The sequence below is a fragment of the Strix aluco genome, chromosome 1, assembly GCF_031877795.1.
Source record: "Strix aluco isolate bStrAlu1 chromosome 1, bStrAlu1.hap1, whole genome shotgun sequence".
NCBI classification, from domain to species: Eukaryota; Metazoa; Chordata; class Aves; order Strigiformes; family Strigidae; genus Strix; species Strix aluco.
This window is the reverse complement of record NC_133931.1, coordinates 155,275,841-155,291,201: the sequence shown is the minus strand read 5'-3', so window position 1 is coordinate 155,291,201 and position 15,361 is coordinate 155,275,841. Positions and strand designations below refer to the sequence as shown.

Here is a 15,361-nt window from a genome sequence, read left to right as displayed (position 1 = left end):
ACTCCTACGCAGCATCTCATCCATATGATGAACTTCTAGACTATAATGTTGTCTGTCTCTAGAAATGCTTGGAGTACCAAGTTAACATCACAAACCAATTTGACAGAAACATCTGTCAAGTAATTTTAATAATCAGACTGGAGAACCTATGTTTCATCCAAAATTCAAGAATGTAACAGATACCAGACCACTGTATACGTTAATTTATTCAATAAGACATATGTAGGCGCTGGATCAAATATGCTCTACCATACCTAAAATATTAAAATTGACTGTGCAGTGACCATTAGCAGGACAGTCCTGCTGGATTTGACCCCTGGCTTTCCAAACAGTGGTGTACAGCAATAAAATAACCTATAGAAAAACGAACCGATGTTGTACACAAACTCAGAATTTTTCTTTCCTTGCCTTCCTCCACTTAAAACCTACATTGCTTCCCCAGCTATTACACAGCCATAGGTAACATACAAAAGACCTTTCAGAAAACTCCAGTATTAAGTGTGACCCCACGTACAAGGAAAATTTAAAAAAAATCTAGCCTGAAATACAACTGCTCTTTCAGCATGAGCACAGTCAGACAATTTAACATTTTAAAAGAATTCAATAAGCCTTTTCAATAAAAGCTATGTACAGAACTTAAAACCTTCATTCTGACCAAGTGCTCCATACCAGCACCTTCCTGAAACGCGCAAACTGCCACCAACTGTGACTTCAAAATGGGACCTAGCTTATTTTATCTATCCCCAGTATCTTTGTCCTGCTAGAGGACAAAAGCAGATGTCCAAGAAAAAGTACATGAAAGTGCTTCCAACAGGGGCTGGACCAGACATCTTTGAGAGATTCCATCCAACCCGAACTACTTCATAATTCTGTAAAAAGGCATGCAATCAAGCAGCGGTATTTCCTTGAAATACCATTTATCTCCCAAAGCTTATGGTGCTATTTGACAGAGATCTTTATTTTGACCTCTTAACAACGCGTGCTTGTGCGAAGTTACAAAGAGTGAATGAAAAAGCAAACATCATCTACAGGCAGGTCCTGATGCTATTCAACTCAAAATTCATTTCTCAAAAACCAAAAGGCACTGACTTCAGTTAGTCACAAACTCTGAGCAAGAAATGGCTGCTTAACACTTAGCAGGAGCAGGGCTATTCTGAAGCCTTTTAAAAGAGCTCTACAGATGCACAGTCAAGAAACTACAGGAGGCATGCAACTGGAGACCTCTTTATCCATCTTTACAGACACCTGCTTTCTCCAAATAGTACCATGTCATGATTTCAGTTACTGTCATTATGCTGATCCTCCTTGATTTCCTGTATCTTCTACTTATTCTGCTGTCTGTGTCCTTGCCTGGTCTCAGTCAACCACTTAACACAATTTAATACACATTAGAAAATACAGTTACAGCATTCTACACTGTGCCCCAAAAGCAAATTACTTCTAAGAAATTAAGTTTATTTTTAGCAAAAAACCAGACAGATAGAAAACATGAGGTGTGCCAAAACTGAGGAACAAGAAGATTTACATATATATATACATACACACACACTGCCTAGAAGTTTGTCTGTTGATTACATAGTGCACTTGATGCTTTGAACTTGCAGGTCTCAAGTCCTTTCTAATTAGACAGGTGTATAAAAATGTTTTGCAATTAGCTGTAGAAGAAATGCTTTTGTTGTTACTTAAAGCAGAAGCTGGTTTTGAATAGAACCTCAAACAGTCCAACTATCTGCGAAGTTTATAAAATACTTCCTCTGAGTCAGTTTTATTTTACTCAGTTATCTGAATGCTTGCCATTTGACATAAATTGACCAAAGCAGATAAATTCACTGTCAAATACAAATTTGGACACTGCCCTCAGTTCAAACCACAGTCTAACAGTGTATAAAAATCCTTTTACTTATTGTATAGACTGAAATAGCTGTGATAACTCAAGCCAAATTGTTCCAATTTAAGGAATACTTAAGGCTAAAATCTGGCCCAATCATCCAAGTCTCAGATACTGTCTTTGCATTCAGTCACTAAAAGGGTTTGATCTTACAGTGACTTCACTATTAAACAGTTCAACAACAGCAAGTAAAAGGACCAAAATGTACAGAGCAAGAAACACAGTGTATATATTTCCTCATAAGAAAAGTTCATGGATTTAGTTTCCCAACCACTAGACTGTGTTAGTTTATCAAGTGAATTAATAAGTAACATGCACTACTGGATTAAGCTCTACCTGTACTGTAGCAGAAGCAGGTACTGATTTTGCAAAATCACAGAGAGAAGACATTTCCCTGCAGTGGTAATTGGTTTAGTTTTTTAGCCTCAGTTACTCAGGAAGGAGGAGACAAAATATACCCTTGAAATATTGTTCAAATAGAAGTTTTATGTACTGTAAGCACCCCAGACCATAAAAGAAAAAAAATGGAAACATTTCAGCACAAGTAAATGTAAAATGGTATTTTTACTGATAATCTACATACAGGAGGGAATTTGGTGCAGTAGGCAAGATTGTGCTCTTCAAGGTCTGACTTTGCTAGGGTTTCACTAAAACAGGCAGTGCTGTGGAACATACCTGGGGTGTGGAACAAGAGGCTTCACCTATCCTGCTCAGGCTAAGCCCTGCATTAGTCCCCTCACTAATGCATTAGTACCCTCAGAGTACATGGAAACAAGGTGATTAGGATTTTGTTTAACACTATTTCTTTCTCCATCAAAAGACTCATACTAACAAGGCTACCTTTGGCATTTTCAGAGAAAGGAGTGTCATACACTAAATGTCCACAAAGAGATGATACAATTTATTTTCACAACTTCAGTTCTGTTGCTAGGAGCATGGAAGAATGGTTAGCCACAAACTCATGCAACAATCTAAGGTTTCTACATCCCCTGTGCCTTTTGCCAAAAGTCTTGAGATACAGGACTAGAATTCCGGTGACCAAAATGCAGTAAATTCAGAAGGGAAATCCCTCTAAAAATAATTACAATAGAACTCCAACACTATTTTATGTTGCTAATCTCTCCATAGGTCACTCAGCAAGACACCATCACACATTACCCAAGACCCAAGAAAACTGATGTTCAGACTCAAGCTTGTCCTCAAGATCTCCTTCTGTTATTTACTTGTGCCATCCTACATGAAGACAATGGCATTTTTACTTCAGAGTATTACAAACTGCTCAAAGGCCTCTGACAGACTGCCACTGTAAAGCATTTTCTGGGGGTGAAAAAAAGAAAACAAACCAAATCCTCTTCATCAATGGCAGATGTGAATAGTTAATAAGGAAAACAGTGAAGCAAAAATAACCAGAAGCTTTCTCATACCTTAAACCAAGGAAGAACAGATGGCAAAAAAGAACTGACTTTCAAGACAAACAAAAAAATTTATTCTCAGAAAACCTACAGCTCCCTTTTAACTCTACAGCATGGGACAAACTAGAACAATACCTCCTCATGAGAAAAACCATGTAGATGTGAAGGCAGATCATAGTTTTATACAAAGTAAATGTTTTACATCATAGGGTTTGAAGAGATATTTATAGATGAAAGCTCAACTAGCTCTTCACCACAATATTATATCACAGGTGAACTATTCAGATCTTTCATGAGGCAGCTTTAGAATATTCCTGAGATTACATCATTTGTAAGAAAAATGAGATTATTCCAAAGAATACAAATCCAACTACACTTGGTGAAACATTTCAATATCCTTTAATTTAGTGAACTGCTGGCCTGACTGGCAACAGCCAGAGCCTTGATAACTGGCATTTCCATCACAGTAGAACAAGATAACACTTTGTTGTATCACTGGGCAAGTAACATTTAAGGTCAAAAAATACCCGTCTTAAAATGAGAGTAGTAGATCAAGGACAGTGAGTTCCAAAACACTGAACAAAACAAGATCAACGTTACTTGCTTCTAAAACACACAGTTCCCTACAATGCTTTTGATTACAAAGCATAGTATTTGTATCTTGAAAGATAGAAGACATGGGGGATCAAGGCAGTAATAATAATCGATGTATGTGTGCAATGAATCCCCTTTGCTGCTCCATGCCATTCGAGCTTATCAAGTGTCACTAACTGCTTATCTGATAATTGTATTTTTCAGCAGCGGTTTGTTTCACAGTTCCTCATTTATCACAATGCTCATTAGCCTGTACTGCAACGCCTGTACTGTGATCCACAGACAGCCAACAACTGCTTTCAGACCACTGAATTACTGTTTTTTCACTGACTTAGTAATAGAAAATGGACTCAAGATTCAGAATTAGCCCTACGCTGGGTTTGTGTGGTGGCGTTTTTGGTAGCAGAAGAGGGGGCTACAGTGGTGGCCCCCTGTGAGAAGCTTCTCGAAGCTCCCCTGTCTCCAAGTCACACCCGCCTCTGCACCAAGACTGAGCCAATTAGCGATGGTGGCTGCACCTCTGCAATAACGTATTTAAGAAGTGGAAATCTGACGAGGGGGGACTTGTGAGGAGGAGTTACGAGAAGGTCACCTGTGCAAACACCGAGGTCAGTGGAAGGAAGGAAGAGGAAGGGGGGGAGATGTGCCAGAGCAGAGCCCCCCCCATATCCCGTGGTGAGACGTCAGGGTGTCCTCCCCCGCCACCCATGGAGGCCACCGGCAGAGCAGAGATTCGCCTGCAGCCTGTGGAGGGTCCCCGGGACTCTGTGGGAAGAAGCAGCCCCTGTGGTTGTAGTTTGGCGCTGGGAGGACTGCAACACGTGGGGTGACCCACACTAGAGCATCTTGAGAAGAATGCATCCCGTAGGGAGGACTCACAGCAGAAAGACTTCGTGGAGGACTGTCTCCCATGAAAGGGATGCCATGTGGAGCAGGGGAAAGAATGCAGAAGAGTGCTTCCCCCCACTTTTGCAGGAAGAAGTGGCGGACTGACTGCACCTGCCATACCCTGCCTCTGCACCGCTGGAGGAGAAGGTACGCTGGAGGAAGAGGAGGTATGGAGATTGGGAACAAAACTGAGCCCAGAAGGAGGGATTTTGTTTTCTTCCCCCAGAGAGCCTGTCTTTTGCCTGTGACTGTAATGGGTGAGACACCCCTCTCTGTCTTTATGTCCATTCCAGAGCCTTTTGATTCATTTTTCTCCTTCCCAGCACTTGGGGGGAAGGGGTGAGTGAACAGCTGCGTGGTGCTCAGTTGCCCTCTGGGCTCAAATCACGACAGCCTATAAATTCGAAACATGACATACAATGACTTCAGACTGCAAAACTACTGTTTTAAAAAGCACTGTTGTTTGCAGTTAGAGATGTCACCTGGGAATGCTTCAGATTCTTCTCTAATAATCAAGCTGCCACCTCACATCGAAAGCAGCACCACTTCATGCATCGCAAGCAGTAAAATACCAGAGCGAGATGCTGTTAGAACTGACACTTGCTGTCCTTATCCAGCCCACACTTGGGTCCTTCCGTTGCACTGCTTTTCAATTCTGTGGAAGGTCAAGAGTTTAATGCCCTGCAATTGCAGATCATTTCTGCCCTTCTGGAGAAGCATCTGCCCTATGAAAAATGCTCATTTAAGCTTCACTGCAGAAGTTTCATGAACAGAAGCATCAGAATGATGCACTTTACATTAGCTTTGACACACTTGTAGTTTCAGTTTTAAGATGTCAGCATCATTTCTGGCTTAAAGCCTCATCAGTGACAGAAATCAAAACTTTAGTGATACAAAGACAGAACCTGCTTGTGAAATTAGGAAGTCAGCACCCTCCGAAAAACTTTCACTTTGAGCTTAATAGAGGGAAGGAACTACGTTTAATGGCATCATTACACTCAACACAGTTTCTATCTTCTCTGACAGAAACTTAGCACCATTCCACGATAGTGTAAGAGTTCTTACATTTGTGCTCTTGGTACAAGTAACAAAACTACCTATAGTGATAAACTGGGATGAAGTAAAGGCTGACAGGAACTCAAAAAGGAAAACTAATCCGATGAAACAGCTTCATCAGCCTTTCTCACCTCCAACCACTGGTAAATCTAAATATTCTGCCTTAAGTATTATGTTATGGTAAATGACTGGAAAGAACATCAGACTACAACACCAGAATAGAAGTGAGAAAAAATTCTTCTTAGAAGATGTTTATTCACTTTAATAAAAGAAATTCTATACAAGACTATGGAATAAACTCTGATTTGTCAGTTAATGTGCTCAGAACCTCAATAGAAAAACATCCGAAAACCAAAATGGAACAGCTGCGTGCAATAGCTATACTACATACAGAAAAACACTAGAAAAAGAAACAAAATTTAACAGCTTCAAATGGATTCACAGCGAAGATCTGAACTGACTATTGCAAAATCAGCCAGGGGGAAAACATGCATATTGAATCAAAAGAGCCACATTCAATGGGTCACAGTGGCTTTACTACAATTGGATATTTAGACCACAAATACTCCATCCAAGAGTACCACTTCAGTTACAATATTAACCTATTCATTCATGAAAATGTCAGCATTTCTTGATACAGCAGGCAAGCCTAACATTTTCAGCCAACAGGAAAAAAGAAGCAGTTTTCAACTCATGTAGCATATTTATCTATACAAAAACCTGACTTATTAGACAAAAATCTCACTCTGAACTTGTTGCAAAGATGGTCCCCAAAAGAGTCCTGCAGTAAACTGGCACCTGATTATCCAGGGCTACGTAACTGCAAACAGTAGTAGCATGATGTGCAACATCTACCTCTCAACCTACCAATGCACCATGACAGCTCAGGACCATCTGCTGACTTTTGAGGGTAGAATGAAAACAAGTGCGGGCCACCTGATAACCAATTTAAGTGAAACATATCCATTAGTTAGGTACCTTCTTTAAGATGTGTTTAAGTTTACACATTACAGTAAAAACCATTACACCTGAGCATCTACAAAAGCATAACTAGAACATCAGGCAGTGACTATTCTAATATAAAAAAACCAGATTCATTCATTTCAGTTAAACTGTGACCTACAAACCTGTCACAACAGGAACAAGGGCCAGGTTCAAGTGCTGATCTCACCATAATGAACAAGCGTACTGTGATATATGAAATACCAACAGAGTAACTGTGTGTTTGTGTGCATGTGCACACGTATTTAGATGGGTAAAATCAACAAGGACATTTTTATTTAGAAATAAAATTAAAAACAGTAAGCTAGGATAAGAAAAACCACCTAGAGCAAAAAAAATTATGTTTAGCTAGAAACATCAAAAAAGTTGCAACTGGCCTGAAGACAGCTAATACCGTGAAAGGATTAATTATGTAGGTAAGTACTGAAAAACTCCACAAAGCTTAAAAAAAAGACAGTGAAGATGACAGCTACACAATGCAGAGCACAGTATCTCATGATAGTTTTCATTAAATTCCCTGAATTTATCTATTAAAGACACAGTTTTAAATACAGATAGAAGTAAAAGAATTCATACCCTTTGCTATGAGGCTGACAAGGAAATTATATAGGAAATAGAAAAAAATGTTTCCAACAGAATCATTGCTTGTTTAAAGAAATAAAAGCCAATTAGGTTACAGGCAAATTTTTGCCAAATTATGGGTTCACATCCACGCACTTCGGTAGAAGTCTGTTCCCTTGAAAACCTTTGCCAGGAAACAAACCAAGAATTTTAAAAGATAAATTAGGCTCTGACCAAAATGCTACCACACAAGAAACAGTTTAGTTTAAATACAACCACCAAAGCTTTACAAAACCTTTCCTTAATTTTTCAAAACAATATTTTAATATAATAATACTTGGTATTTAAGGTTAGTTGTCAGAACTCATGATTTGTATGACAGCAAGCATGCAGTAAGAGATACAATACTGAAGTTGGCTTTCATACAATTTACTCAAGGAGCTTTCCATCCAAACAATTAATAAAGAAAATAATAACCCAAAGGCTCTTTAGAAGTTGTCCAGTAAGCACTACAATTCCAATCAATGTTGTAGTTGCAAACAATGAAAATTTGAGAATTGAAGAACAATCGCTTTAAATACCACCTTCAGTTCTTGTCATTAGTCCTTAACCATCCTTCAGTACAAGTCTAAGCTATTGCACAGTGAGGGAAATGTTTAAAGTGAACTTAACAAAAATTAAGATTTTAAAATGTGGGGTTTTTTATATTGAGTGATTAAAAACCACTATGCTATGAGAGTATTTGAAGAGCTACGGTTTCTAGATAAGCTCAAATAGGTAGATTAGCTGACTTTCCCCAACACTTGTTTCAACAACAATACACTGTAAAAAGTTTCTCTTCCTCCATCAGGTTTTAAACCTAGTGCATGTTTTTCCCCAACACTAGAAAAAGGCACAGGAAAATACCACAAAACAGGCAAGCAGAATAAGCACACTGCAAACTGTATTTCATTGCATTACCAAAAAAAAAAAAAAAAAAAGGGGGGGGGGGGGCAGAATCAGAGTGGAAACCCACCCATACAACCAAACAAGTATGAAAGAAGATTTTCTAATTGAGGCAAAGTAGTCACATGAATCTATACTTCAAGCTCTCACCTGAAATTAACTCAGTGGAAAAAAAACCCAAAATCACGCATTGCAGGCCAGTAAACTCATTGTTAGATTACTGACCTTTCACATCTTAAAGAGACATTAACTTCTTTCCCACAGGAAGATCTTCAGAGTTCACCTATTTTGCCTTCTCAAAAAACCTTTACCAACTTCCTTCCACAAAAAGGAGTGATATGCTATTGGTGAGGCATTACTCCATCAACAAGAGATTACTTCAGAGGAATGTGTCATCTCTAGGAATACCTGGCTCCGTTCTGAGTTCCACCAGTTTTCTATTTCTTTCATTTTTATCTCTGCCAATTCTCCAGAATTCAGCATATTTTGCTTTGGCATCCCCACCACGTACATGTAAGTATTAAACTATCAATTTTAGTACTCTGTAGACATCATCGCTGGTGCACATATCCACAGAACCAGTATATGAAAAGCAGTAGATTATGGTTTTTTTTAAGGTTACAAAATTCTTCAAAGAACCTTTCTTATTTCTGTACTTCACTGAAACCTCATAATCCTGTCAACAGAATACCTGCAACTTAAAATATCTTTTTAGGTTTTTTTATCTGGTTTCCTAAGGGAGCCATATCTGTTACACAACAGTTGAACCCAGACTACTACTTTTCTTTACAGAAAGAGTACTCTGGGAACTGAAAGCGTGCTGTCTAACCCGGCCCTAGCCCACTGGCACAGCAGTACTGGACAGGCTGTCAGCCCTCGTGCAAGTAGCTCAAAATGGGCTGCAGCCAAGGCCATAGCACAGAATATGGGACAATTTTTAGAGGATGAGAGAATTAGAGGAATTGAGGTATTCAGAAGATGTGAAGTTACAGGGGAAAAGGAGGCAGGACACATTCAAGAAATAAAAAAGGCTTTACTAGTTCTTTTCCATAATATGTTGCTTCTTTCTAAGCTATGTGTGTCAGTGTACACCCCTGACTGTATACATGAGGAAAAGCTCCATAACTGATAATGCAACAGTACAGCCCAGGGAAGCTAAGTACTGATTGGGAAGGTCAAAACTCACTTTTTTTCCCTCCAGTCGGTTTAAAGGAAATCATGTTTTAATTTAAGCTATATTTGTATGGTAGTAGTGCCTAGAGGCCTCTAAACTAATGGCAAAGTTAGGCAACAAATACTCAGCAGTGATACTTCACCGATCTTAAGAAGCCAAGTATGAAGGTCACACCGAAGGCCAAACACATGCTCAGATACTGTGGTGGTATAGTTTAGCTTATAGTATAGTTTTACACTACAGAAACCTTAATTAAAAGGATTTCAAATCACAGCAGTCAACAAAAGCTGGGATCATCCCAAAACTGTTTTTAAATTGTACTGCCCAACCACAGATTATTTTTCACTTAATTATTCTTCCTATCCTGCTATATGCTTAACGATTTTGTTCCTGGTTTTAAAATTTGCGGGGGGGGGGGGGGGGGGGGGGGGCAGCAGGGAAGATATCAGACTAGCAAAGAACAAGTAGCTGTGGGCATCTGAGGCTCTTGGTTTGATAAATAAACTGCACTAAAAAGTGAACAAATGAAAGGGGTAATTCTAATCAGAACATGATCCATCACAAGATGCCAGTACTAAACCAGTCCAAGTTTTCTTCAGTGAACAATAAAAGCATTTTAAAATCAGAGTGTGCTTTTTCTTTAACTTCAAGTCTTGCAAAATACAGCCCTTCCCTTTTTGTCTATGCCAAAAAGCCATGTTTAAACCAAAACATTTGAGTATGAGTATAATTACAAATGAAACACTGTGACAATACTGCATGACATTTTCCTTTAAGTTGTAATCTACAGGTGATCTACAAGGCTAAAGCACCAATTAGAAAACAAAACAGACAATTTCCTATAGGAGAGGTTTCAAAACTGCTTTCAGAGACTAAGCTACCAAACAGTTGTCCAAGAAACAGGACCTGTGTAGAAAGGTCCTCTAGAAAGTCTCTTGACTAAGTGTTCTGCACTTGGCAAATCAGATGATTTAAAAAAAAAAAAAAAATCAAATTTAAGAGTCCAACCTCTAATAAGGCTCATGAAGCCTGAACACCTTCAAGCATATAGCTCTAGGAAAAGACACTCCAAACAATTATTCTTCAGTACATAAAGTCTACAGGAGAAAAGATTTTTTTTTTTTAAATTATGACTTTGCATCTACTTGGGTGTTGGTTCAAGTCACACGTTAACAGTGTAATTTCAATACAAGAACAAAGGAGGGATTTCCTGATTCAGTGTTTAGAAAAAAGACACACTGAAAAGCAACTGTTTGTTCCACACCTCATTACACTAAAACAAGAAAAACACACGCCCACTACTTAAGCAAGTGTAATTATATTAATGAACAGACAGAACTACAATTTCACAATTAAGATTTTCTTTAACTGTGAGCTACTAACCATGGTAGTATTACTTCTGGAAGTTTTATTTTCTTAAGCATCTGACTTAAGCATGTACTTTCCTCCAAAAAACCTATACAGCAGAGAAATACAAAGAATACACTTTGGATTTCAAACAGACCAAATATTTATGTCAGGTTCTCAAGTGTTTCAACAGCTCTCTTCTACTTGAAGAGATTACAGAAGATTATGAAGGAAGCAGCCTACTGAGGCAAACTTGACAATTTTTTCCACTGGTGAGCTTCAATATTTCAGATGTAGAATCAGTTGCTTTAAACCACCATTTAAATGTCTTCCTTTGAAAGCATGGAGAATGAAGCTCTGCTTAATGCATATTTCTGCCTACTTTATGTCTTATCCTCAGAGGAGGTGCTTGTTAGTTTTTATTCTACAAAACCAAGTCATTTCAGATGTAGTGCAATTTAAACTACTGATTAGCTTTTTAGAATATGACTAATATGAAATTCGTGAAAATTTTAAAGACAAATCCATGTCCAATGACAACTGATCCATAAGGAAAACAAAGGGCTATTTCAGTCTTCAGTTTCTTAAGAAAAGTTTAGAAACACTACCAAAAGAAACAATACAACTTAGAGAAAACTTAAATACAGTTAATGAGATAGAAATGTTAAAATGTTTACTATGGCTAAATATTATAAAGTAACCCCAGTTCCTATTAAGGTTAGCTTTTCAATGATTCTTAAATCATTAAATATAAAAAGGATACTTTAACATCAACTTTTTATACTTACATGTGTGCAGCTCATAAACACTCCAGTTCCATTTAATGTAAACACCAGAACACCCACAAATTAGCAACTATATTTACAGAAAAGACTTCACTAGCATTACAAGCCTCAAATAATCTCACCACGTCTTGACTCAAAGAGCAAGTGACAGGACAGAGCACTGCCTGCATGGCTGAAACAGAGACACTTCCAAAGCAATGCTCCCAACCACATAAGGGGCTCACATAAGGAGCACCTATGTCCTAAGTCTGCTTCAGAACCATGCTCTAGGCTATTCAACAACTACCCAGCCAAATTTAAAAGTCCTCTCTCCAACTTCACCAGCACAACAGAAGCACAGGAAGCTGCCCCACACTGCTATGGGCAGCCCCATCATCTTCAGGGCAATGACAGTAACTCACTCAGCAGCCTGAGGAATACATTTTATGGAGTACGCTCACACTTTATTCACTAGAGAGGTTCTGTAAAACTGATCTATCTTCCTGCAAAAATTCTTACTGGGAACAACGTCAGACCTGTTGGATGCTGTACTTACTACTTCCTCAGTGACAAATATCTTACATGGTTAAACTGAAAACTGAACCATTTCTACAACAGTCAGTACAGCCATACAACCATATTGACAAGTCCCTCCAAAACACTGATCCAGTGACTTTTTATACTGCACATTTCAAGACAAAGCAGCCAGATATCACGCTATGTGTATCTCTTAAGTTTAACCGATAATTCTAGACTAAATGGACAACTGGAAAATAGTTTCTATACAAATGCATTAGCTGCAACATCAAGCCTCACAGATGCCTGGAAATAGCTGGACACAGAGATCACAGATCCCAAACATCTGTCTTCTTCCTTGTACCTGTTTGGCAACCACAAGCATTGTTTTCCTCATTTTTCATTTCAGAACAAACAGGCAACAGACTGACACTGAAGTATCTATAGCCATCAGACTAGCAACTGTGCTATCTACAGTAAAAGACAGCCATGTGCATACCATTCTCAGCAGTAAAAAGAGCAAGAAGGTATTTTAGATTATCTCTAAGAGATGATACATGCAGTATTCTTATTCAGCCAGCACCGACCATATACAGATTAGCACTACATTTTCAAACTTAAATTTTAATGAGATTATAGATAATCCCATTTACTATCACAGAACTGTATCATGATGTCAGCTAAAGACCTCAAACCAAGACAGAGTACACTATTTCAAAGGATGAACACAACAATAAATAATTAAAATTCTAAGAATCTAACGTAACAATGTTTACCAATAGAAGTGATCACTAATATACAAACTATTTAATCTTCATATTTAAAAGATATATTTTTTCAGGGCATACTATTACCAGACACATCACTTTGAAACAAAATCATTTCTCCCCACCCTGTCCCTTCCCAGATGTTAAGAGTACTAAAAGATCAGCCATCATTTTGTTTAAACACTCACTTTCAAGTATCTGATTTCTATACTTGGGGGTTGGAAGGACAGAATTAGATGCATTTTTAATTTAGAAAACTACTGCCAATTCCCCCAATAAACTTCCAGACAATGGCACAAATTTGCATGCAAATGAATTAAGTCTTAGTAGTAAGTACAAAAACATTAGAAGTAAAACTAGTAATGAAATTTCCTGATAAACACCTCATTTTCAATCTAATTTTGGACCAACTTCTTGACAGCCACAAGCTTCTACAGTTCTCCTAAATGCAATTGCATTAGACTGTACTAAAGGCAAACGTAAGAACACCATGGTAATTTTACACACTTTCTCTAGTCTAATACATTGCTACATCTACTACTTGTGCTTTAAATTACTTGCTTTTTGCAAGAATGAAACTTGGAAGTACAAATTATGTCCCATTCTGAAATAATACTTTATTATTCCTTCTCTTCTTCCTTTTTCCTGTAGATAGCAGAAAACCACCTTTTATTTAAGATTAAACAGTTTTGTACCAAATAATGAATTATGTACTTGGATGCTAGATTACAAAGGAACCTGTAATCAAGGTCCAAAAGAAAAAAGCAACCCTCAAATTTTAAAATTCTGACTCACTTTGTAATCAAAAAAAGTTTTAAGTGATCTACAATGATTTGTCACCAATTTGACCTTGATTTCTGACTCTATCAATAGTACTATTATGTAACATGCTACATGTACATGACTGCACAAGATATCCATTGTATTGATGACAAAACATCAAAGCATTACCAAGCTAGCCAAATTACAAAAGATAAAGATAGACATCAACAAAGAGACAGTTGTCTATTATAAACCACTTTTACTAGTATTATTTTAACCATTAGCATGTCAAAACTGAGTCACATATCCAGTATATACGCACCAGTTTCACACAAATGTACCCAATCTTAGTAACAGTCTACTAATGTACAAGTACTGAAAAGAGGGGCGGGGAAAGGCAATCAGACATCCTAGCAGGAGAGATGACAATTTGGGTCATCACTGAAGCCTAAATGAACCGTTCTGCACAGCATTATTCATCCATACTAACTACAGTTTCCCACCCTCTGTAGTCCATAAGGAACACACTGTTTACATTTGGTTTTCTCTGCAACCATACAAACTAGAAAGGTTTGTTTAAATTAAAGCTTTGATTTTGTAGCACAGTTTTGTGGCCACAGAAATGCAGGATATACAGGATCCTGCTGCCTGGTTATGTGCAAGGAAAGATTCCAACTTTACTTTTGGATCCTAGTTTGCCATGTTGCACTCAACTGTAAAAGCAGTTCAATTCTTTTATTCAAATGAAAATTCAAGTTCAAATTACTCCTATTATGCCATACTGGCAAGTCACATTTTAGACTAGATCCACACCAAACTTTTTTCTTAGACTATATGAACTATACGGTTCTTATTCTTTATTCTCCTCATCTACTTGTGTATCAGACAACACGTACTTTTTAAACACTCTACATTTAACAGTCTAAAAGAGGAAGATGCACATTTTCTCATCACATCATGCAAAACATATTTACGTCATCATCATAGACTTTACAAGTACATCGATATACTTCTAACAATCACCACTCAAAACAAAGAAAGAAACTTACCTACTACCATGAGTGTGAATTCAAATCCTCTCTTCACAGACTTCCGGTAAACTTGATTTGGAAGGTTTGCAAACCCCACATATCCTTCAAGGTTCTTCTGTTGCTAAGGCAAAAGATATTTAGGACAAAAAGGTTAAAAGAAAAGCTTGTAATTTCTTACTTTGCTTGTGGGGATTTTTTTTTAGTTATTTAAATGTTCACTTCATTTTCACAGTTGTAGAAAGGTGCTATCATCTATCCAACCTCTCAACAACCTAAGCTATCTACATCAAAGACAGTGCAATGAACTGCAACAGTAAGTAAGAAAAAATGATTTTTTTTTGGACTGCATAGCCAAAAGACTGGCACAAAGTTTGCTATGCTAACAGTATTTTGAGCAAACACAATTACCACATGACTGTGCAAGCATAAGAACGTACAAGTGCAAACAGATTAAAATACAATCAACTTTGCTTCAATGCCCATTCAAAACACAGGCAAGTAGTGTGAGTGTAGCCTTCCTATACTCCCAAGAGTCATGGTGGTACTGCCCCAACATGATGGGGATGAACTTGACGTCCTCTACTTCCAGGTCACACGATGGGAGGCCTTCATGTTAGATATAGATCTAGATCTACACTAACGGAGCATGCATTG

The 15,361-nt window shown here is 37.9% G+C and overlaps 1 protein-coding gene across 3 annotated transcripts in view; it reads right to left on the bottom strand.

The window, feature by feature from the left end:
• Positions 1 to 14,828, bottom strand: part of SEPTIN7 (septin 7) — a 62,441-nt gene extending 47,613 nt beyond the window's left edge. For 2 of the 3 annotated variants that reach the window (XM_074841450.1, XM_074841460.1), the window contains exon 1: positions 14,726 to 14,828. Coding sequence is in view for 1 of the 3 variants with exons in the window: in XM_074841470.1 (XP_074697571.1) it covers positions 14,726 to 14,735 (10 nt within the window). In the remaining 2 variants the exon portion in view is untranslated. The remainder of the gene's footprint in view (positions 1 to 14,725) is intronic. The other variant, XM_074841470.1, reaches the window with a different exon arrangement.
• Between the last annotated feature and the right edge of the window lie 533 nt (positions 14,829 to 15,361).